Source organism: Corythoichthys intestinalis, unplaced genomic scaffold, assembly GCF_030265065.1.
Source record: "Corythoichthys intestinalis isolate RoL2023-P3 unplaced genomic scaffold, ASM3026506v1 HiC_scaffold_23, whole genome shotgun sequence".
Taxonomy (NCBI): domain Eukaryota; kingdom Metazoa; phylum Chordata; class Actinopteri; order Syngnathiformes; family Syngnathidae; genus Corythoichthys; species Corythoichthys intestinalis.
The window spans coordinates 4197523-4223999 of NW_026651592.1; the positions used below are offsets into that span (position 1 = coordinate 4197523).

The 26477-nt window shown below is 38.7% G+C and overlaps 1 protein-coding gene across 4 annotated transcripts in view; it reads left to right on the forward strand.

Annotated features, from left to right (window-relative positions):
* Positions 1–26477, forward strand: part of LOC130911225 (amyloid beta precursor like protein 2-like) — a 189358-nt gene that overhangs the window by 59034 nt on the left and 103847 nt on the right. For all 4 annotated transcript variants that reach the window (XM_057829052.1, XM_057829054.1, XM_057829055.1 and 1 more), the window contains exon 2: positions 23636–23809. In XM_057829052.1, coding sequence (XP_057685035.1) covers positions 23636–23809 — 174 coding nt within the window. The remainder of the gene's footprint in view (positions 1–23635; positions 23810–26477) is intronic.

A 26477-nucleotide genomic window follows, 5' to 3' on the forward strand; every position in this document is an offset into this window, starting at 1 on the left:
TTTACATCTCGCTCTGTTGTATTTTTGTTTTTATGCTCATCACTATTATTTTTAGTCACTATTAAAACTATAAGTGTAAATACCTAGTTGTCGAATGTGCTGCTCTGAAATAAAGACAATACTACATTTTGATATTTGCCAGTTTAATTGCCAATCAGTATTAAGATGATCGTATTGAATTTTTGCACTGGTATTAATAAATAAAATAATCCGGTCAACTCCCCTGTCGTCCCCGCATCTCAGCTCGTCAAATGCTGACGAGAAATGATTGCTTGCTCTTTACAATGTCGCCTTTCTACCCTCATTAGTCTGTTAAGAAAAATGTAGACATATTGCGACATCTCCCGTGTTCGCGTGCGTTGTTTTGGGGCGCTTGAGTAGCGCATGATCAGGACGGATTGACATAATTTGTCAAACCAACCGACACGCTCTGACACGAAAAAAAAAAAAAAAAACACTCGGAAAAATTGACATGTATATACAGTTTCATTGCAAATCAGTATTATGGTGATCGTATTGAATTTTTGCACTGGTATTAATAAATAAAATAATCCGGTCAGCTCCCCTGTCGTCCCCGCATCTCAGATCGTCAAATGCCGACGAGAAAATTGTTTGCTCTTTACGATATCGCCTTTCTACTCTCATTAGTCTGATAAGAAAAATGTAGACATATTGCGACATCTCCCGTGTCCATGTGCGTTGTTTTGGGGCGCTTGAGTAGCACATGATGGACGGATTGACATAATTTGTCAAACCAACCAACACCTGACACGAAAAAAAAAATAAAACACTTGAAAAAATGGACATGTATATACCGTTTCATTGCAAATCAGTATTATGGTGATCATACTATATATTCTTTTTGTCTGTGCACATATGAAGTAAATATCGCTGCCATGAAGCCTCCATATAGTGACGGTTCTTTGCCCCCTTCATTGCCGTCACGCGACCGCAGCTCAGCTTTTGCTTGCCTCGTAGCTACCCGTGTTTTAAATTACTGTAAATTTGATAGTATGTCGTAATAGGTAGTCCCGAGTCTGTTGAGAAAAGTAGTACACTAAACCATGCTCGCTAGATTTGTGTGGTGTTTTTGTCTTTTTGAGCTGCATTTGATAGGCTCCACGTTAACAAATATGTGACAAAGTCCTTTCCTTTCATTTTTTGATTCGTTCACCGCATAGTCATTACTGGAAAGTCAAGTTAGCAGCAAGCTAGGTCAGGAGCCGGAGGACCGAGTCACTGAACGGGAAGTGACAAAACTCAGTCTTGCCCCCCTGCCTGCACGCTGGCTGCTTATTGGCCACACGTGGAAGTGGGTGACATACGCCCTGATTCTGTTTCCGGTCCCTCCCCTGCCCGCGATGAGGCTGGCGTCTGATTGGTCGTGTGCGATGTCAGAAGACGCTGCCGCTTGCTCAACGCCCTCCCACACAGTGAACAAGCACCAACTTCATAGAACGAATCAGCGCAGATGGTGATTAGTTCGGTCTCGGTCACCCAAACAATTCGTTCAAAAAGAACGAATCGTTCGCGACCGATACAACACTAGTCCTTTACCACAAAGGTATTCCCACCTCTCAGTTTCGATGCTAATTTAACATCGTGTCTCAGACCGCAGCCAAAATCCACAACACTTTCTCCTGTCTTAAAAACCTCAAGAGAATTCTTGAAGCTGACACGTCGACATTCACAAACACGTCAGCCACATTCGCTCGCTCAATTTAAGCTTGTTAAGCCCAAACGTGCGTGCTCTTAAGGGACTAAAATCACTCTTGACAGCGGCTTTGGCTTTCTTGCTTTGTTTATTTGTTTGATATCCCGGCAGGCATTTGTGCAGGCTACAACGCAAACTGACAAAATTTGGACTTCTCTGCTTTTGACTGGACTACAATTAAGTCATGTATTGCTATGACATTGGCATATTGTTGATAAAACGTATCGCTTCCTATTAAAAATCCTTTATTTATTTAAAATTAATTGATATTTTTTCTAAGGTAGTAAGTCTGTGCCAGAGGAGTTTAAATATGAATTTCTAACACTTCTGTTTTTCACCAATGAAATTGTAACACAAGATTTTCTCAGAATCAAAATCTAAAAATACATTTGCAAAAAAATTCAGTTACAAAAATTTAGCCACAAAAAAAAGTCACTAAAATTTAATTGCAAAAATAATTTATTCGCAAAAAAATTGATAAAAAAGCAAAAAATCTGACACAAAAAAACCAGTCACAAAAATCAGTTGCAAAAATTTCTTGGCAAAAAAAAAATCGGTTGCAAAAAATTCAGTCGTGATAAATATGAGTCGCGCAAATTTCAGTCCCCAAAAAAATCTCGCAAAAATTCACTAGCCAAAAAAAAAAAAATTGGGTCACGGGAATTCAGTCGCTAAACGTTCAGTGGCAAAAATTCAGTTGCAAAAAAATGTTATGCCAAAATTCTGTTAAGAAAAATATTTTTTTTGCAACTGAATTTTGACGCTGAAAAAATTCTGTGTTACAATTTCGATGCGGGAAAAAAATCCAGTGCTAGAAATTTGTGTTCAAACTTGGGTGGCGCAGATTTATTTCCAAGCAATTTTCTTGAGCTCAAAAAAATTAGAGTGAAGTAATTTTCATAGGACAACAATCTAATTCAATAAGGACTATTGATTACCACTAGGCATTTGCCGTTATGATATTCTGTCGGTATGATAACCTGAAGCCAAAATATCACGGTATCACGGTATTGATTCGGTTCGATTCGGCAATGCATCGCGATGCATTAAAGCCTGGGATGGATTAAAATTGTAAAGCAAAGCATATTTTTCGTGAATCATGAGGCAACACAAGCGGTCAGACATTAAACAACTTTTTATTGGCTCTTGTGTCACTCCTGGTTGAAGTCAAATAAAAATAGTATACTTTCTGATATATATATTTTAAAAAAATACATCACAGCATTTAATTTGTGCTTTGAATGAGACCAGGGCTTTCTCTTTTTTTTTTTTTTTTTTAACACACAGTAGCACTCCTTCTTTCTCTGCTTCAGCCATTGTTATGTTATTTCCTATCGCTCTGCTCTCTCGATTGCAACTGCGCATGTCTGTGACGTTACTCCGGTGAGGAAGCGGATTTGGGTTCCTCGTCCCCCCTGCGTTGCTTTGAATGTAAAGTAGCTTCCTCTACAGGTAAACATGAGACTAATAATACAAATGGGGAAACCAAATCCGTTGCATCACCGGAATTGCGCAGAGAAGATTTTTGAATGTACTTATATTAGAGCCTAGTTCGGGCCTAAAAAATCCAGCCCGACCCGGCCCGGCCCGGCCCGGCCCGGGCCACTCGTATTAAAGCCCGACCCAGCCCAAGCAATTAACTTACCTTGCTGGCCCGAGCCCGAAAAAACCCAAAATTTCATTTTTTATTTGTATGCCCGAGCCCGAAACCCCTACGAAATTTTACGTTTTATTTGTAGGCCCGCACCCTGAACCAAAGCAAAATGCAATGGACATTTATTTTAATTTCTTCGAGTTGGCAGAAAAAAACACAAGTTTTCTTAATGTTTAAATAGTCTACCTATTTTTCTGATCATTATAAATGCATTTACACAACGAAATAACGCTGGAAAGGTTTGTTAAATATATTTCTGTGTGGGATATTTTGCTCACTACGCGCCTCTATGACAATGAGAGGAACAGCAGCATACAAAAATAAACTAAAATATTGCTGCCGAGTTAGCAAAACTGCCAACTAGTCATGTGGATAAACTAAAAATGTATTGCTTTCAGTAGTTTATGTGTGTTTCAAAGCTAGCAATTTTATGGCTAATTAAAACCAAACAAATTGGCCATTAGAAAGTGTGTACACTTTGTTGATTGTTGTCGAATAATCCTGTCGGGGTCGTCAATGCAACAAACAGTCAAAGTGCAATAAAGGCTATAATTGCAGTTCTCCGTTTTATCTAAGCACTCACAGAATGAGCGCGTAGGAGAGTGTTTTCTGTGTGATAGAGTGAATGCGAGAGAGCGAGTTTCACACTAGACTATCCTACTTAAGCGTCTAGTCACCACAGGGAAGGATTAGTGGGATTAAACCATACCAGGCATTTCTGTGCCGTCACATGGCCCGTAAGCATTCTGGGAAAAGTCCTAAACTGAGACGTGCCAGGAGGCGCGCTCAAATTAGACGAGGTGCCAGGCCTGAAATTTGATAAAGTTCACCCCAAGTGCAAAAAGTTCAAAAGATTCTTTGAATGTCCACTCATCTTCCTGTTTACTTCCTCTCGGGATGGGTGTGTGCTTGGTTTGATTTGGTGGGACGTCATTGCGTCTCCCCAGTGGCCTAAGGGCGGTGTTGTGTGCGCTGGTCGACTATATCTCGCGTGAAAAACTAGATGGCCTTGTTTGGATGCAACACAGGTGCTCATGTAGCAGTTGACTCATGTCTGAAGATCCTGTTTGAAGCATGTGGCATCCTTTCACCCTTTGGTTGTGAATTTAAATGAATTTGAGTGAGACTTCCAATCCATTTGAAATGGAAGGGCAAGGAGCAAATGAATTAATATCTAGAGGCATCATGGTTACACATACAGTGAGGAAAATAGGTATTTGAACACCCACTTAGAAATGATGGGCGGGGTTGAAATTTTCATGGTGGGTGCTTGCCCACTGTGAGAGAAAATCCAGAAATCACAGTGTATGATTTTTTTTTTTAAATTATTTGTTATTGTACTGCTGCAAATAAGCATTTGAACACCTGCCTTTTAGCTAGAATTGTGAGCCTCAAAGACCTTTTAGTCACCTTTAAAAAGTCCAACAAATAACTGGAGTGGAGGTGGACTTTTTGGATCTGAGTTTTTGACCTGTTTGAGTCAGTTAGCTGCATATAAACACCTGTCCACCCTATACAATTAGGAAGACTCCAATTCCTGACATGATCAAGACCAAAGAGCTTTCCAAAGACACCAGAGACAGAATTGTAGACCTCTACAAGGCTGCACAGGGTTACGGGGCAAATACCAAGCAGCTTGGTAATATAAGGTCCACCATTGATGCAATTATTAGAAAATGGAAGAAGCTAAACATGACTGTCAATCTCCCTCGGACTCGGGCTCCATGCAAAATCTACCTCGTAGGGTCTCAGTGATCCTAAGAATGGTGAGGAATCAGCCAAGAACTACACAGGAAGAGCTGGTGAATGGCCTGAAAGGAGCTGGGTCCACCATTTCCAAGGTTACTTTTAGTAATACACTAAGACGTCATGGTTTAAAATCATGCATAGCACGGAAGGTTTCCCTGCTTAAACTAGCACATGTCCAGGCCCGTTTTAAGTTTGCCAATGACGGTTTGGATGATCCAGAGAAGTCATGGGAGAAAGTCATGTGGTCATATTAGATCAAAATGGAACTTTTTGGTCTTTTTCCACTCGTAGTGTTTGGATGAAGAAGAATGATGAGTACCATCCTGAGAACACCATCCCTACTGTGAAGCCTGGATACAGTAGCATCATGCTTTGGGGGTGTTTTTCTGCACAGGAGACTGAACAACTGCACTGTATTAAGAAGAGGATAACCAGGGCCATGTATTGTGAGATTATGGGGAATAACCTCCTTCCCTCTGTTAGAGCATTGAAAATGGGTCGTGACTGGGTCTTCCTACATGACAATAGCCCAAAACAGACACCCAAAATAACCAAGGAGTGGCTTTTTAAAAAGAATATCAAGGTTCTCAAAGGGCCTATTTTATTATTATTTGCAGCAGTATAATACAAATAAATTTTTTAAAAATCATACACTGTGATTTCGGGATTTATAATTTTTTTAGACTGTCACCCCAGTGAACAAGCATCTACCATGAAAATTTCAAACCCGCCCATCATTTCTTAGTGGGAGAACATGCAAAATTGCAGGGTGTTCAAATACTTATTTTCCTCAATGTATCTACTGTATATAGATGGAACCTTAGTTTGCAAACAAAATAACAACAGTTAGCTAATTTTGTCTCCCAGTGTTACTTTTAGCATCCCTTCTTGCTTAGTCTTTTCTACAAAAATATTTATTAGTCTTAGTTATATTTGAGTAATTTCAACATGTATTCAGTCTTCAATTTCCTCTTGCTGTAGACGACGCATACTCAAAATGTTTTCGTCTGCAAAATTAAAAAGTTTTAGTCCAAAAATAAATAAATAAATGAAGGTTTCCAACAATTTGGAATGGACATTGACAGGCGAGGACATATTATTGCGTCTACAAGGATGACTGACTCAGCAGGAAAACAGTACATTATTTTCAATTAATTATAACCCACCTGGACGCCACGAACGATATGAAAAAGAAATTCCCGAGAGTTTGAGATGACACTTGCCACCCTAAATGCTAATGCTAACGAGAATGCAAATGCTATGCTAAGGCTCGGAGTTACATTGAGTGGGTGATGATCACTCAGCACTGACTTTTAAAAGCTAAAGGAACATGGCATATTATAATTTTATAAGAATAAAAAATAAATAAAACATTTTGTTTTAATACAAAAAAGTCTCGAGCCTGACAAGGACACCAGTGAGTGTATGTGGCAGCGGGATGGAGGGGGGAGCATGTCAAATGAGTGACACGACCAAACACTGCTACGATGCAGGCTAACTACACATATGATTAGAAAATGCAAGGGTGTAGGTTTGCATCGGGACGTTAGGGACATAACACCACAACTTTTCAGGATGCTCAAATTGTCCCCGCTTTTAAGCAACCTTATATGCATGATATAATGAGTTCAGTTATATAGGTAATTTAGATTGTCTTCCGATATGTTGTAAGGATAGAACTGACCCTACCATTATTAAGTGAATTATTTTAATTATGTTCAAACTTACATTTACCCCTTTTCACTTGCTGAATGTGCCGGTCCATTTTTCCCCCTCAAACGCTCACACTCACACAGCCCCGACAGAAATACATGTCGACAACATGCCGCCTCCTCCTCTCCCTTCGAAGAGGAGGGAAATTAGGAGTTTTTTTTCGGCCAGCAGCAGCCACTGTAAGTAATTTAAAAAGATGCCAATGCTGTAGAGGTGGGAAACACACCGCTAATTCTGCTAGTTAGCATAGCATTAAACTGTGTGAACTTGCTAACCGGCAAAACTACAGCAGGAAGCTGCTTAGAGAGAAGTATGCTTCTGTTTGTGTTTTCTACTGTTAAAGTTAATTAAACTGTGAGAAATGTAGTGAACTCTGCTGGAAACTATAGACCCTACTCACCTACGTCACAAAATGGGCGTGTCGCTGTTTCCGGCCGCCATATTGTACCTCTTTTTCAGACCTATTCTCATTGTTTTCAATTAGTCGAGCAAGTTATAGAGCAATTCATGGAAGCCCCGGTGTTATCTGACGCTGTAAACTCATTGGATCCGTTGCATAAAAGGCGTTACGTGGAAAAGCTTCAGTTTATCCATTCGCCAGATCCGTATTTGATGCCTAAATCGATGTTTTTCGACCCGCTTGCTTCGCCTGACATCTGATATCCTGATATTTACAACTATCTTGTCCACACAAAATCAGCCTATTCTCACGAAAGTTTGAAAAACTTTAAGAGCTTGGAGGCTTATAAATGCTACGTTGCTGGTTGGGTGAAACAGGTCCTCGTACACGAAAATTCGGCAGGAATCTTGTGCTCGGAAGGTGAGTTACGAAATTTTCAATTCAAAATCTTTTGTTCTTGCTAACATCCACTGTCAAGTCTAATGTATTTCATGTCATTTGTCAATGGAGCTAGGGCTTTTAATGTTTATATGGTTTAGCGATAGCACTCTGACTACATACATACGTGTATGTTGTCGGCGATTAGCCTAGCAATGATCTTAATTGTGGTTGTCAGCCCAAAACCCTCTAAATATATATTAAATGCATCTTACCAGATATAAAATGACTACTACATAATCTGCGGTAGTCGTTTGGAGCCCAGTTTTCTCGTTGAATTGCAGCAGTCAATGTCGGTCTCCTCTTCGGGTCTCTCGGAATACGGTAAAAATTCAAGTCTCTCCGTCTATCTTCTCTGTTTTTGCAACTGACCGCCACACACGACTTCACCGTTTTGATTATTAATGTTAACGAGCAGAAAAACACGCCATAATAGGAGGAATTTACGAAGCGCTAATGCATTAACATGACTAGTATCCGGACATCATGGCGCGGGGGCGTGGCTGTGACGTCACGTGAGTAGGGTCTATAGAACATGAAAAATTTTAGCAGAGCGAGAGTGGTGCTGCATAAACTCATATGTTGCTCACACAACATAAGTTGAGCGATCATTTAATTTTGCCAGCTCTAAGCATCACATTTTGCCCGGACTACTTTCAATGCGGGACAACGCGCTGATATCACGTGCGTAGAGGAAGAAGCAATTTAAAAAAAAAAAAAAAAACTTACTGCAGCCTACAGCCGCTACAAACGATGCCGACGTTGCTAAAAACTAGCCCGCATGATGCTACGGTGGTAGCAGATAGCGTCTGATGCGTCTCATAGAGATCACATTACAATCAATTCAAAAAAGGTTCAATTACAATTGAACTAGATGCGAAATGACAGACTCGGCGGCGTTAGTAAACAGCCGCCATCTTAAAGGAGTAGATTTCTCAGCACTAATGAATAAGATTAACGTTAATGTCCCTTGCTCACGTAGTGTTAGCCCTACGGAGGGCTAGGTTTCTATTAATTATGACTACTGTTGATGTGTAGCTAACATGTCTTACATACAGGCTTTATTTAATCTGTAAAAAATAGCGCTGTAGAGTGATGAGGGTGTAAAATAAAAACATAATAAAGCTAACTGTCAATTTTAGCTCAGTAGTCATTGCTGGATAAAACACCAAGTAGCACTGATCCCTAATGTGCTCAAATACAGAAGGTATCATACATTTATTTTGAACACTGCAAAAACTCAAAATCCTATCAGTACTTACAGTTTAGACTAACTTAAAACTTAACTTCAACTTGAAAATAGCTTGACACAAATGGAAATTGAAACACGTGGGAAAAACTAATACTAAATTACAAAAAAAAAAAAAAAATACTAAAGCTAAACTAATTTTTAAGTGATGTGTGTTATCAAGTGTAATGACATTTTAGGTAAGAAATAAGATTTCTTTTATATGATCTAGAATTTTTTTGAGTGAAAGTAATGATTTTTTTTTTTTCTAGTCACATCTGATATGCAATTGTTGGCTGTTTTCAACAGTGTACATAAAAAATAAAGACATTGATTGACTGAAAATGGTTTAATATTAGATGAAATGTCATGTTTTCTCATGTATATTTTAGGGCTGTCAAACGATTAAAATTTTTAATCGAGTTAATTACAGCTTAAAAATTAATTAATCGCAATTCAAACCATCTCTAAAATATGCCATATTTTTCTGTAAATTATTCTTGGAATGGAAGGATAAGACAAGACGGATATACTGTATACATTCAACATACTGCACATTAGTACTGTATTTGTTTATTATAACAATAAAGCCACAAAATGGCATTAACATTATTAACATTCTTTCTTTGAAAGGGATCCACGGATAAAGAGACTAGTAATTCTTAAAAGATAAATGTGAGTTTGTATATTGTGACTAAATATCTAGTGTATTTGTAGAGCTAAACGAAATGTTTGAATAGAGTTTGACCAAAGTCTGAGTATTATTTTGGATAGCTATTTTGATTGGGAATGCCAGTTCTCTTTGCATTGAGCGCTTTTCTTTTTGTGAAAATTATTTTTTGAGAGATAGGAATATTATTTTTGTTGTGCTTTCAGTAACTGATACAGTAGCGACCTAACTGTTCTGGCCAAATGCATCATGGGAAGTTGGGCAACCATGACTGTCAGTGGTGGCTGCAAATGCTATATCTTCTCTGCGTTGTGTTCAATACAGGGTGTTAAGAAAAAGATAATCTCCTGTCATTCTTCACCATGTCGCTCGCCACAATGGATATAATTTTTGCGGAAGAGATGCCAAAACTTTTGCCAATAAATAGCAATTAATGCCTGTGTCCACTACACTCGCTTGTCTCTGCCTCTTAGCTCTCAATATACATAAAACGGCGTCACTGTAATCTGTTTGTGTGAGTGGGTCGTTCCGCGCATGCGTTAAATGCGTCAAATATTTTAACGTGATGAATTAAAAAAATTAATTACCGCCAGTTAACGCGATAAATTTGACAGCCTTAGTATATTTATAATTGCTCTTTACCTTAAAAAAATGTTTTATCCGAGTACTCGATTAATCGATAGTTTTCAGTAGAATACTTGATTACTAAAATATTCGATAGCTGCAGCCCTAAACATAATACCACGAGCTACCCACACTAGCGTTGTGATTGACTGGTTGATCTTGATTGACTTAATGAGCACCCCTGATTTAGACTATCAATTAGGTTTATATTCGTGAGAAATGTAGACCTGACCCCGTTCACCCAATCTGTTTGGTCTTATTAATGTTCCGTCCCTAGCAAAAAGTGTACATGCAGGTTATGCTGTTATATCGTCCCTACCGTTGTTGAGACCAAACATACGTCCTTGAGAAAATGTCATACATTGTTAAAGTATGACAGAAACTATGGCGCATTGTCATCTCATACAGACCAAAACTGGCATTCGTCTTATTTTGTTTTAGTCTCCCAAAACACGTTTTTAGCTCGTCACGTCATTGTCATGGAAAGAAATTGTTCGTCAACGAAATGAAAACAACAATGAATGCAACACTACTATCAATGGCAGCCAATTAGTTAAAGCTTATTTCACAATAAAGCCACTGTGTAAACGCATGGTGTAAATGATTAAACATATTAATTTCCCTTCAGTATGACCTTTGGATCTCGTCTTTGTTTCACCATGTTAATCAGTGGCAAGAACCGCCCAGTGAATCCTTTTGACCTGATCATGGACACCTGGTGTTATGTTTAGTTTTTTATGACACACATAAAAACATACAATATTCACTCAGCACGCAGCTGTGAAATTTGAGTCGCTTTAGTTAACACAAAGCCAAAACTGTTCTTTTGGTGGCAACAGGTGTGTTGTATCTTCTGCCATCTAGGGGAAGAGCATGTAATTGTTAAAGCTGAGGTCGTCAACTATTGTGCGTAAGACACCAAAAAGCATGTTTATTTAATATCTCATGCGGTGTTTTATGCTCTTGAATGAAATGGACCGCTTGGATGTGTGTGTAAGCGATTGTTTTATATACCATAATTTTCGCACTATAAGGCGCACCGGGACTATAAACCGCCACCCACCAAATTTGGCACGAAAACTGCATTTTTTATAAGCCGCACTGGACTATAAGCCGCAGCTGTCCTCAGTGTATTATGGGATATTTACACCAAAAGATATTAACCAGTAACACTATTTGACAGCGGCATCATATGACTGTCGTAAGACCAAATGAACCACCATGAAGCTTTGAACCAATTGGCTGCAATGCTTTATTGCTTCAAGACGCTTCATATGGCCATCACTGCTCCCTTGGGGTAGACAGTCAACCTCTGCTGCTATCTGCTGTCAACACTGTTGTTGTCCAACATGCCTCCTAGCATGCGTTGCAGCGCTATAGATGTAAATAACAATCAAAATTCATGTTCTGTGGCTTGTTTCATTAACTGCTAGTTATAGTATTTGGTAACACTTTATTTGACAGTGGTGCCATAAAACTGTCATTAGACAATCATAATTATGACATGAAACTGTCATGAGCATTAATGAATGCTTAAAACAGATGTCATTTAGTGTTATCCGGCAAATTATTTCACTTTTGAATGGATGTAAAAGATCCAAGCTGGACATAAATGGGGTTAGTGACATAATTTGCTGGATGACACTTAATGACACAAGCATTCAATAATGCCCATGATAGTGTCATGTCATAATTATGACAGTCTTATGACGCCGCTGTCAAATGAAGTGTTACCTATTAACCCAAATAAATCAACAAATAAGCCGCACTGGACTATAAACTGCATGATTTAAAATGAAGGAAAAAAGTAGCGGCTTACAGTCCGAAAATTACGGTATTCAATTTTTGAATCCCGCGCCATGAAAATTGACGGGCTTCAGTCTTGGGTTTAGGAAGAATGTGAATGTGACGTCTCCCGGGTACAGCATTGCTTTTTAGCATGCAGATGGATCGCGGATTCAGCTGATTTTGCGGATTAATTCGTTTATCTTTCGCATCACGCCAGCCAAAGAGCTGCAGAAAATTGTTGCTGCGCCAGGGAGAGGCTTGTGAGCCTTTTTGGGTTTCAAAAGGTTCCCGTTCACCGCGGATATTGGCCAGAACAAGCCCTACTACTGTGGGCCCATTGCACTTACGAGGACGTGAGTAAACATCGATGTCAAATACTGGGATCATGGCACACGTTTTAATACGGAGGTGGTTTGCATTTTGTGGCTGATTGTCCACCGAGAATGCAGACTCCACCGACGACCGGCGGCTTGTTTGCACACACCCCTCTATACTCGGCTTATTGCCCTCTTTGTGTGCTCGCTATTCTGTCAAATTTTCAACCCCATCAAAAATTTGCATTAAAAATGTCCGTGAATACAGCGATTACAAAACACTACAAACTTTCTTTAAATAAAGGACTATTTACTGACGTTTGATCATGGACGGACATGTAGAAAAGTTCTCCTCAGACACATCCTGCCATGTTAGCTGCACAACAACTGCACGCCGCTCTCTGTTTACGTCTTCGCCATGTAGTAAAGCATTATTTTACGCTATATTCGTGTTGACCATGTGGCAGCTACGCGCGCCTCCGACATCGGCCGGTTTGTCCGGCGGTACTCTCCAGCTGCTTCCCCGGCGAGCTCTCCTGTCCGTAGCAGGGGAACGAGCTGTAACTTGCTCGCCGATCGGTGAAGACAATCGACAACCCCGGCGCCGTGTGACTTGGCCCGGGCTAGTTTTGTGTGATTTTTCGCTTTGAAAAGCGAAAATAAGACTTTGAGACGTCACTCAGTTTGGGTTAGTATGTCGGCTAGCTGTCACACCTCTTGGTTTGTTTACATTCTCCAAAGCCGGGGGCAGGGAAATGACAAAAGCCTGACTAACTACGGTGGCATAGAATATCGTTCGGGAGCTGCGACAGTAAATGTGAAGTCGACAGTTTTGACCATTATGGAGTAATTTTGCCATGTCGTACTGAATAAATGCATTTTTATTATTTCATATTCCATTTAGCACAAGACTGTTATTTGTCATGACCATACCATTTATTTAGAAATTGGGGAAAATAGAATATCCTGTAAAAATATAGGAGTAGAGACTCAAACAATGACATTTTGCGGCTCTCTTCGTTGCATTTTCCTCGTTCTGAATAATTCCCTCTAAATGAGCTAAATTCTAAATCAGATGAAACCATGACCCTGCCGAAGTCATCCTCCTGTTAGGGACGCTAGAGCCCTATAATGGTAGGCGTGGCTAAACGGCGACTTAAAAGACAAATTTCTCGTCATCTGCGCTTTGCCAAATTGTTGTATATAGTCAAATCGTCTCAAAATATTATTCTAATTGAGATAATAAGGCTATTTAAGACTTTTTTTTATCTGTGGTAGGCACTTTAAGCAGACACTCTAGGGTTCTTTTTTTACCTCTGAGTATTCTGCACTGTACTCTTGGCGTCACCTGGCGGACGGCCTCTCCTTGGGAGGGAAGCAACAGTGCCAAACTCTCTTCATTTGTAGACAACTCTGTAATTGTTAATCAATCAACATCCAGACATTTAGAGATTATTTTGTATCCTTTCCCAGCTTTATACAATCAACAATCCTTGATCGCAGGTCTTCAAAAAGCTTTTTTGACTGAGCCATGATGCACATCAAAATAAGCTTCTCATCAAGACATTTCTTACCAGGTGTGTGTTTTATAGTGGGCAGGGCAGCTTTAAACCACTCATCAGTGATTGGGAACACACCTGATATAAAAATTGGTTTCAATTGCTCTTTAACTCTCTTTAGGCAGAGGGTTCACTTACTTATTTTTCCGCCTTCTGTCATTGTTTGCATGCTATCCTCATTAAAATACGAAAACCTATAAATGTTTTGGTGGTTTTTGTCAAGGAAGCTCAAGTTTGAACTCCAAGACAATTGTTACTTCGATAGCTCGATTAGAGAAATGAATCAGACCCAACCAAAGATGGCCTGCTTCGAAGGCTTTATGAACAAGAGCTCTCGGATACAGACGCAGAGCCACGCACAAAGTGTGCTCTGTGCATGTGGACAAAAGAGAAATGCAGAGCATGCCTCTATTTATGTGTTGACATCAAAGAAACAAAACCGAAACTTACTATAGCATATCCTGGTAAAAACAACTCAAGTTACAGAAAAACATCTCTAGTAGGGGTAAAACACCTCAAGTTATGACCTTGAACACCGGCTCTGGCTAGAACGATGATGAGCTCAGTCTGACAAGCCACAGTCGCCCATTGTATTCATTCAGGGCATATTGGAAAACACAGGAACATCCATATTTGGGCATATTGTTATACAGTCTACAATTGTCAAGGTAATGGGAAGGCACACTCAAACACGTTAATATACTAAGAAGAGCAGGCAGCGATCAGTGAGTTAATAAAATGTGTTTTTATGTTTTCATAAACTTTTTTTTAGGGCTGTCAAACGATTAAATTTTTTAATCGAGTTATTTACAGTTTAAAAATTAATTAATTGTAATTAATCGCAATTCAAACTATCTATAAAATATACCATATTTTTCTGTAAATTATTGTTGGAATGGAAAGATAAGACACAAGACGGATATATACATTCAACATACGGTACATAAGTACTGTATTTGTTTATTATAACAATAAATCAACAAGATGGCATTAACATTATTAACATTCTGTTAGAGCGATCCATGGATAGAAAGACTTGTAGTTCTTAAAAGATAAATGTTAGTACAAGTTATACAAATTTTATATTAAAACCCCTCTTAATGTTTTCGTGTTAATAAAATTTGTAAAATTTTCAATAAAAATAACAAACTAGTAGCCCGCTATTGTTGATGTCAATAATTACTAAAGTTGCACCGATACCGATACCAGTATCGATAGGGGGCGCCGATCCGGCCCGAATTGGTGGTATCGTTATCGGCGAGTACCAATATTTAGGGCGCCGATATCATCTACTAGCATCACTTGAACGCAAATGTACTGTCCTCCCCACGTGAGCTAACTTCCCAAATCCCGATGCAGGACATCTGTATGTCTTTGTCTCGAAATTTACCAAACGAAGTAAACACTTTCATCTTCAATATTAAGGATGTTTACTACAATGCGCATCCGCGATGTTACGCTGTACATCTAACATGTCATTTACAAACGATTAGCAAGCTTGAGCTAGCGCCTGCTGTTATAACGACGTTGGGATCAGAAAGGTTCAAACCGTGGGAAACTAAGCAAACTCATGGTTTCATTAAGAACAATAAGTGGCAAATTAAGAGCGCCGTATTTCAAACTCGTCCTGTTTATGAAAGTCGATTGTCATATGGTAGTGTTGTGCAGTAATGAGCAGAAGTGATTTCTGTGGCCAGAAAACACTCAAGCGCACACACCAGATATCATCAAATAGTAACCTAGATGTCCTATGATAGATCCCATGGCAACTCTCGCGCGTACACTCTAGATATCATCAAATAGCAACCTAGATGTGCTACCTTAGATCCCATGCCATTGGCTGCGTGAGCCCAGAGTGACGCGTAGTCCATATACTACATTGATGAATTAGAAACCGCCATGACTGAATGGAAGTTAAGCAGGCCAAATCAATCCATACCAGTGACTGTAGATAATGCTGCAAATACTGTTAATTCAGTACATGACACAGATGGACTCAGACCACAAATAGGATGTTATGCTTATATGGTAAATATAACTGCTAAGAGAGCTGTAGCAATCAACGGTGTGCCCCACTTTACAAACAGTAAAGATTGTTCTCAGCACTTTTATACAAAATTTCTTCAGATCAGTAAGAAGTAAGCACATAAATATTATGCACTAAAATGCTTGTTTATATGATGGCACTGTTATTTTTGCTTGTCAGCAAATTAAAAAAAAGCATTAAAAAGAATAATAATAATAAAAGTTGTATTTTTTTCAGAGCATTAAATGTATTGAATTGTATCGAAAATCGTACCGAACCGTGACTTAACTGTATCATTGCATCCCTTATACGTATACGTATATATTAGGGCTGTCAAAATTATCGCGTTAACGCGCGGTAATTAATTTTTTAAATTAATCACGTTAAAATATTTGACGCAATTAACGCACATGTCCCGCTCAGAAAGTATTCTGCCTTTTGGTGAGTTTTACAGCAAGGCTTTTTATGCTGTCCAACAGCGAACTCTTGTGGTCGCTTTGCGACATGGTTTATTTTCTTGCCAGTTCATTATGGCTGCACGACGTCTCGGGCTGATAATGTTGTGCTTATATGATCCTTGGACAAGATTTGTCCGTAAGTATGCCTGTTGTAAAGAATGTACATATTATGTTAGTAAGCGAAATGGTATATTTTTTGTATGAGACGCTTTTTGTTTATGTTTAGTGAACCTGTATAGCGTGCAAGCTAACGTTGTTGCTAATGCAATGCTTGTGTACTTTTTGTAGTTTTACGACGGTCTAAAGAGGACAATGGTTTGAAGCCATTTTATTAATAAATCAGATGAAAAAGGAAGAAGTCTAATTATTAAGGCGTCGTTCACTAGCTGTCTAGCTTTGGAAAAAGTAGATGCTTCGGAGTGAGGACAGCATAGACAGATTTAAATGACAGTAGAGTGAAATGCCCACTACAGTCTTTATGTACCATATGTTGAATGTATATATCCATCTTGTGTCTTATCTTTCCATTCCAACAATTTATTTTACAGAATATATATATAATTTACAGAAAAATATGGCATATTTTATTGATGGTTTGAATTGCGATTAATTGCGATTAATTACGATTAATTCATTTTTAAGCTGTAATTAACTCGATTAAAAATTCTAATCGTTTGACAGCCCTAGTATATATATATATATATATATATATGTATATATATATATATATATATATGTGTGTATATATACATATATATGTGTATGTATATATATATGTATATATATATATATATATATGTATATATGTGTGTATATTTTTTTGCAAACAGAGTGGTATCGGAATGGTATCGGTATCGGCCGATACTGCACAGCCAGGTATCTGTGACGGTATCGGGCCCAAAAATGGTATCGGTGCAACACTAATAATTACACAATGCTCATGTGTGCTGAAGCCCATAAAATCAGTCGCACCCAAGCGCCAGCAGAGGGCGACAAAACTCCAAAAAACACAAGTAACAAGTTGGCATTGCACTGTGCTGTCATTTTAATCTGTTTGAGTGGGGCATGTGCGTTAATTGCGTCAAATATTTTAACGTGATTAATCAGAAAAATTAATTACTGCCCGTTAACGCGATAATTTTGGCAGCCCTACTTTTTTTTTTATCTATTATCTAAGATTTCATAAAGGGAAAAAACACTAAATATACTGTGATTTCTGTCTTTGTGTAATGACAATAAAGGTGTTCTATTCTATCATTTATATATGGTTACAAAAATATGTTTAAAATTTGTCCTTGCAAAAACATTCATTTGATGCTCATAATTTACTCTGAGGGCCGCAAAAAGTAATGTGGTGGGCCCAATTTGCCCCCCGGGCAACGGGATTGACACCTGTGTGTTAAACAGACATTTTATGTTGTAGATAAATTAGCCTTTTGGACCCAATTCAATGAAATTGTAAAGTTGATTTTGATTTTAATTGCATATTTTATGCATGAAAAACATTGCTTGTCGTTTGTTTTGTTATATTTTAAAAGAGCCTTTAAACAAAATTTAAGATCGCTTATTTAGTATTCCTCTCTGAGTTTCTTCCCTACCTACTATGAACTTCATTTTGCTGCCCGGAACGGAACAAATCCACTTGAGATGATGTGGAACAAGCATGACGGTGATGTAGCCACTCTCAAGAGCTTGACATTTTCCTTTTCCGAAATAAGTTGAAGTAGAATTTCACTTTTGCAAAGAGATGAAAGTGGATGGGATTGAGCTTATGAATCAGAACGGGGAATTGTCCCTTCTGATTGATTGAGTGATTGGTGGGACAACCAATCAGAAAAAGAAAGGACCATTTTCTTTCACTAGAGAGAGTTGATGTTTTGTTCAGGTTTCAAATTACTTTCGGACTGTGATTTGGGTAGTGATGTAACAAAGTGCGCTGGGCCTTGGAAGTGTGTATCGTGTAATCAAGGGACGTTTCCACTAGGGGTGTGACAAAATATTGAAACGGTGATTATAACAAATTTTAGTATGCAATAATTTATCTCATAAATTATTGTGACATGCGATATTATTGCGCACCCCCAATTTTTAAAAAAAAAAACAATTTACAATAACACAGTGAGAATACAGTAACGTCCGTTCATTGGACACTAGAGTATTCACAGCCATTCTGTCCGATTTTCGGGGCATTTACAGGTCACTTGCGTTTTATATACAGGTCATTTCCTGTTGAATTTGAGTCACTGCCTATTCATTTGGGCGATTCCCAGGTCACTTCTTGTTCTTTAACACAAAATAAACAGGAAGTGACCCATAAAATACCCCCAAATTAACAGGAAGTAACTAAAAATTAACAGGTAAATGACCTCAAATGGCCCAAATTTACCTCATTGCCTGGCATTGACTGCCACTGACGGCCATAGACGTTCAATCCATTTGAAGTTCAGTTCAAATGGATTGGACGTCTACTAGTGATAAACTCATTCCAATTCACAGCAGAAGCTTGTTTTTCTGTTTATTAGTTGTTTGTAGAATATCCTAGAATGATTTCCTGACCAATGTATCCATAATCGTTGTATCGCCGTATCGTCAGATCATCATTATCGTAAGCTTTGTATCGCAAATCCTATCGTATCGTGCGGTAACAAGAGGTTCCCACTCCTAGATACTTTCCACAGAGTGCGTAACGAGGCTCGCGCGAGAGCGCGCGCGGGTAGTAGAGTAGCATTTTAGAGTAGTATTTTATTTATTTATTTAGGAGACGCAAGGGGAACGAGTAGGAAGAATGGGAGAACGAGCGAGATAGCGAGAGATAGCGGTCGCATGTCTTAGCAGCACGCTGTTATTTTGTTATTGTTTTTCTGTATTATTGTTACCACAATCAAGTGGGTAAGCAAATACAGACTTCTCTCCTTCTTCCCCATATCCGGGGCATTACAATAGTTTGGATCGGACTTTTCGGCGAAAGTGAGCGGTGGACGGCCGTCTTGGACGTAAAGCAAACTTTGATTGAACTTGCGCGGAGAGGCGGGGCCCAAAATAAAGCCTTGCTCTATTTTCAGAGCGTTGGTCACAGTAAAATATTTATTAGTTCAAGCAGAGTAAAATGATACATATTCACGGTACAAGAACGTCGTTTCCGTGTCCATCGATTGGTAAGAAAAGGCTGTTTGTACGAGTGACGTGTGGGCGCTCCCATCAGGGGGGACATTTCGCGTGGAGTGGCTATTTTTCGGCACAACACCGGCGCGCCAACTTCAGACAATTACGGCTGACGAAACTTTGATGAATGCGCCCCCCCCAATTTCGCGAGCTCTGGGACACTCGAAAAATGACTCTCATACGTCTCCTTGCTAAGTTAATGGTACCTCGATGTGCGCTTGTGTGGAAATTTAGTTCACGAACAACGGGGGAAAAACTATTCACCTTCTCACCGAATCAAGTAAAACTCTTTACACGACTATTAGAATTCCCCCAGTCCTGTAAATAGGTCAGTTGACAGAAGGACTGTTATTGTTGTGGTAATGTAGTACTTACGAGGGTCAAATAAAAAGGAAAAAGGAGGACTACGACGGCGGTCTGAAACCCGCGGCTCTCGGGCCGCATGCGGCTCTTTAGCGCTGCTTTTTTTTTTTTCTTTTTTTTTTTTATGGAAAAAGATGGGGGAGGGAAATATATTTTTTGTTTTAATAGGATTTCTAGGAGGACAAACATGACACAAACATTCTTTCAATTCATTAATATTGTAATGAAGTTAAACGTGTGGTGGCATCATACAACAGAGTAGTCACGTGGTGCGCTATAGGATCCACTGCGGGGAAAATAAACATTTAATCATGAAGGCTAATTATGTATTTCTAGCCAACTTAGTCATTTTTATAGTAGGCTAATATAGCTAGTATTGATAATTATAAGGCTTGTACAAGGCTTTGAATTTTTTGCTGCTCCAGACATACTGTATCAGTTTTGTTTTTTTTTGGGGGGGGGGGGTCAAATATGGCTCTTTCAACAGTTTGGGTTGCCAACCCTGAGTCACTACGAGATGTAAGTCGTACTATTGCTACGAGAAAAAAAGTCGCATTATTACATAGGGTAACGTAGCTGTAATCAGCTACGCATTTTACATACATGTACCGTAGCTGAGAGCTATAACATTAGCCTAGCTAATGAAATATTTCAAATATATCTTTGTTATGGTTCTTCTTGGGGGAAAAAAATAATGAAGAAAAAAAAAAAATTCGCCGTGGCACAACATGGTGAGGCTGTCCGACTCCGATGCAGCCCACCACCACAGTTTCAAAAAATCCTATGGGAAACACTGGTCAGAGACCCTCCCACCACAGTCTCCTAAAATCCTGTGGGAAACACTGTAATATTATGAGAATATTATATTATAATATTATTGCGACATGATATGAGATGACAGGCGATCACAATTGCATTTTGCAGCTGCAGTTTGTATTGCATTTGAGTGTGCAACTGAAACAAAAATAGATCTTTTTATTAAATAGTATATCGTATCGTTACCCTGCCATATCGAGGTGACTCGTATCGTGAGATTAAGTGTATCGCCCCATCCCTAGAACCTATAGGCATGTTTTTGGGTGAGTGCATTCTCGATTAATTACCGAAAACCTGTCTGTTATGTTCTCTCAAGAGCAAATGGGAACTTTTGTTTGTGTGTGTCGATGTGTATGTGCATTCTGTGTCGGCAGCTCATCACGAGCTCCAGCCAGTCAGCCAGCCTCTGATTACGCAGCACTTGCTTTGTGGCGGCTCGGCTGGTCCGCACATGTCATCATCAGCACAAACGGTGGCTCAGACACAAAACAAAATGAAAGAGCTTTTTTTTTTTAATCAGATTGATCAGATTTTTCATGTTTATAGTAGAATAAATATTTCTACGTTTAAATTTAGACGCGCTTTATCGTTATTATGAAATAACAAAAATATTGGCATATTTTTTTTGTACAATATTCTAATTTAAAAATGTATCTATCATAATAATAATTATTGAACAAATTTTATTGAATAAAATATACAGTATACAAAAAGTTTTTTTTTGTAAAATACTGTTTTAAATGTAGTTTTATATATGTATATATATATATATATATATATATATATATATATATATATATATATATATATATATATATATATATATAATGTAACCCTTACTTTTCGAGGCTGTGAGTCGATTGGGTTACAGTTTCTTTGTGTAGATTACATTTACTCAGTTTTCTCTACTACAATGAGGACCAACACGGTAGGACAAAATAAACCAGAAACGTCAACGGCGCAATAACGTGGCCGCCGCAAGAACAGTGAAAGAATTATACACAGATCCTGCTTACACAATTAAATGTATTAATTTCTGTGTGGCGCTTTAACTTGAGAAAATCCACCAATAAAGCTTTTGAAAACCGTTCTTAAGAAAAAAATGATTCATTGAGGCATTCATTTGTAAAATACATGTTAAATCTTTTTCATTGGGATTGCTTTTCTCTTTAGCACAGGAGTTCTTTTTTGTTCTTTCTTTCAGAAAGAAAGCTGACCAATACACGGGGTCTGAAAGGCAAATTGTTGTTGGATTATCTTTAAATACCCGCAACTTTTTGAGCAGAATTCTAGCTTTGTATAGGCTAATGTTCCTATTGGTGAAAGCACAAAGGTGTGTAATAAACAACTAGCACATTTATATTTTGCATTTTGTTTTCTTACTGTACCGAAAATGAATCGAACCGTTACCTCAAAACCGAGGTACGTACCGAACCAAGATTTTTGTGTACCGTTACACCCTCAGGTGACTTGAAGTTCCACTCTGAGACCCCAATTTGGCCAAATTTCAAAATTGCATGTGTAATACATCATTGGAAAGCTTAAAATCTCAATTTTCTGGGGGGATAAAAATTTTGAACAGGAGGGCATTTCAAAAAAAAAAAAATTTTTTTTTTTTAAACAGCAAAACCCTAACTGGAGGTGAGAGCACACGAGAGCAGAATTAAAGACGCCACAATTTTAATTATATATTATCGCGTACTTACCTTTTTTCGATCCAAAAACTCCATGTAGCATGTATCACCGAGTGTCAAGACACAGTTGTGAATGGTCACAACCGGACTTTGTGGGCATTTTATGGGTGAAACACGGTAATATAACAAGGGTCGCAATGTAAAAATTGCAGAAATTAAGAAGTGGTCGAGATTTTATTTTTCAAATATTTACCCTTTTAAACGTGTTTTTTTTTTTTCTTCAATTTTTCTTTGTTTGGATCGATTATTTAACATTTAAAATATCGGGGGAAATGCGACAGTAACAAAAAAAATACAATTAAGCGATAGTTATGAAGTAGATATCTGTGACCTATTTACAGATGCTATTTTTTTCATTGCGACATAATTTGTTTAAAAGTTTAAAATATGCGAGTGAATCATTTAATAAAGTATTTTTTTAAACTAAATATTAGACATCAATTAATGATTCCAAGCTAAAAATGATATACATTTCAAATAATAAATATAATTACTTCTTTTTATAGCTGGGTTGAAACAAAAGCGGTTGCGCGTGTCTGTAAACGGGGGTCTTCAGGGTAAAACAAAAAAATTAAAAATAGTTCGGGGGCTTAATGCGCCATGAAACTGCTATGGCAGTATATAGACATTTTACTCTATCAAACACAACAGTTCTTTTGGCTTAAAATACAGCAGTTTATTTTAAAGAGGGGTGCAAGAGCAGAAACTGCTTTTTCAGCCCTATCTGTGTTTTCCGCCATAAATATTTTTGGAGCGTTGGGGGGCTCCTAGCTCCACATTTTGTCTAGGGCACCTTGTCACCTAGGGCCGGCCCTAATAACTAATCATAATTAATGAACCAAATATTTGATTTTAAACAATCTTACTAATATTTTATTAAGATGCCTTTGAGTCTACGGACACATACAGAGAAAAATCTATGGAGAATTTCAAGGGTTTACTGAACACTAATCGCATATTCCCTGTGTTTGAAAAAATAAACTTGAGGCGGCAGCCTTTATTTAAGGGAGCAATAGAGTGAATGATCCATGTGAGCAACATGAAAGGAATGTTCTGGTTTGTGAGTCGTGACAGAGCGCGCCTCACTCCCAACACACCAAAACCAAACAAAACTCTCTTAACACCGCTCGTGAATAAGTTACTACTAATAAATAATTCACGATTACAGCAGTTAAACACTATGACTTTAATCTGAAATTCTGACTTAAATCTGAAATTCTGAATTGTTGATTTCTCAATTTTTTTTTTTTTTTTGACTGTTGTAGGCGCTAGCAGCCAACGCGGGCACCGGGTTCGCCGTGGCCGAGCCACAAGTGGCCATGTTCTGCGGCAAGCTCAACATGCACGTCAACATCCAAACGGGCCGCTGGGAACCCGACCCGTCCGGAACCAAGGGCTGCGTGGGTAGCAAAGAAGGCGTGTTGCAATACTGCCAAGAGGTGAGTCACCAAATCTGAAAAGTACCGTATTGGCCCGAATACAAGACGGTGTTTTTTGCATTGAGACATAACAGAAAAAGAGGGGGTCGTCTTATATTCGCGGTCTTGACGTTATACCCATTCACGACGCTAGATGGCGCCAGATATCCGTGACTTTTTTACAGACACCATTTTTTTCATTGTGACGGAATTTGTTTAAAAGTTTAAAATATGCGAGTGAATATTTTTTTTATGTCGTTTTTTTTTTTTTTTTTATGAAATATTAGACATCATTTAATGCTTGTAAGCTAAAAATGACAGACATTTTGAATAATAAATATAATTAATTACCTTCGTTTTATGGCTGGGTTGAAACAAAAGCGGTTGCGCGACGTCTGTAAACGGGGGTTTCCAGGGTAAAACGGACAAATTAAAAATAGTTCGGGGGCTTCATGCGCCATGCATCTGCTATGGCAGCACATAGACATGTTTTTCTATCAAACACAATAGTTGTTTTGGTTTAAAATACAGCAGTTTCTTTTAAAGACCAAATGTGAAGTAATTTCATAACATGCCAAATAGGGTCACAATTAAAGTAGTTAAACATTGCCCAACAAATAAAGCATGAAAAAATAAAAATAAAATAATTTACATGTATATATGTATATTTCCGAAGTTCGAGCCTGAAAGGGGACGAACCCGGAAGTGATACGTCACACCGAGAACTGCGATGGCAGCGCTCCATACGGCCGCCATACAAAGCCCTTCAAACAATGATTCAAACAGCGATATAAGCGATAGATCGAGCGCAAGGGAGGAGATCCAAGTTTTTGAAGAATTGGAGGAAGAAGAGGAGGTTGGAATTTTATGTTGGACCTAACATGTATTAGCCAGACGCCAATCAGGATGCAAACAATGTGCCTAAACTACCTGACATGGAATGGAGACAATACCCATCGAGATTACAAGATTGGTAAGATATAGGCTGTTATTATCTTCATGATTTGAAGATGCAGGCATTTGCACATAATTTTATGTTTTTGTCTATCTGATGACATTGTTTAAAAAAAATAATAATCAGACTTCATGTTCATTTTGGCAGATCCGGCAGCTCTCGTGCATATAAAATGATAATATAAAAACGTTGGGGGGAAAGAAGGAGATGAGTCGTTGATGGCTTTCTCCACTTTATTGTGGCAACAATAAGAAAACAAAATAATAGCAGACTGCCGCCACATTCAACCGCAAAGTTTTGCTTCTCGCTCATCTCCCCCTCGCCTCCTACTACTCACAGCTCTCCAATATCAGCGTCTCTTAATCGGATCGTGCATAGTGTCTTGTTATGAGCTTTTTGTTGACAAAGGTATCGAACACACGACGTGCTGACAACTTTGTTTCTTTATTAACACATGGAGTTAACATTACGAACACAGCTTGGGGCTCTCGGCAGGCTATGCGGAGCGATAGATAGAGCCTGTGCCTCTCTATCACACTCCCACGTCACGTGACCAAAACAAGAGTAACGTTGTGTGCACTTTAGGGTGCCTTGAAAAACATTATATCAGAATATTACACACAGTTAGGACATTACAGTATAAAATAAAATAATAATACGCATAAATTCATTTATACAACAAATCCCAAGAATTGCATGTAGTTTATGAAAATTAATGTCATATTAAAGAGTCGGAGATTTGTTGGTGCACTGAGAAGCTGGACCAACTAATCATACTCCTGACATTAAAAAAAAAACTTGAAATTTGCGTCATCTTGGGAGCATGCAGCCAGGATGAAACGGTATTTCAACAAGCCAAAAAGACTGTTGCATTTACTGTCTTTTTTCAAAAAGAAGGAAGATGGTTCAAAACGAGTCAGAAAAGCACATAGAAAAGAAAGAAAAAAGGAAAGTCCCACAGCATGGCAAGTGGGCATTTGCGTTTTGTTTTCAGCACCATTTTCTGCATAATGTAATGTCCGTAACTGTGTGCGGGCCCGTGAAGGGGCCATCGGACAGCAGAGTGGTGACGTAGCGGGAAGTGAGGAGAAGAGTGCGGCGTGAGAGCGAAGTTGGCGGTCGCATGTTGCAGCAGTCCGCTGTTATCTTTGTTATTTGTTATTTAACTGTTGCCACAATAAAGTGAAGCAAGCCATCATTCACTCCTCTCCTTTCTATTTCCCTTTTCGGGCGAATACAGTATGTTCCGGGACCTGTTCACGTGCCGTCATCCCTGCGCTGTCATATGTAATTTGCGTTCCGACACCTTATGATTTACAAATTAAGCACTGTTCCACAACAGTTGGCAGCTCTGCTTTGACAAAGTCATCAGTCATCTATCAGAAAATCACACTTACTTTTTTGCAAATCCTTAATCATAAGCAGAGCGGTTGAGGAAGCAGGCATCTTCGAAGTCTTTGTAGCAGAGAACACAACTCGATGATGGCGTGAAATTCATTCGCTAAGTGCGAACAAAAGATGTCCATTTACGTGCCCTGCTATCCTTCAGCCACTCATTCAACTTTTCTTTAGATTGAGAACAATATATCGCCACACACCGCCGTGGCATCTTACCAAGAAGCAATGCAACAATACTGTGTGTATGGCGGACTTCCCTCGCAGTTTTCGGTGTGACGTCATTTCCGAAGATTGTCGAAGAAAAGCATTTTCGTTGTCAAGGGCTTTGCTTTGGGT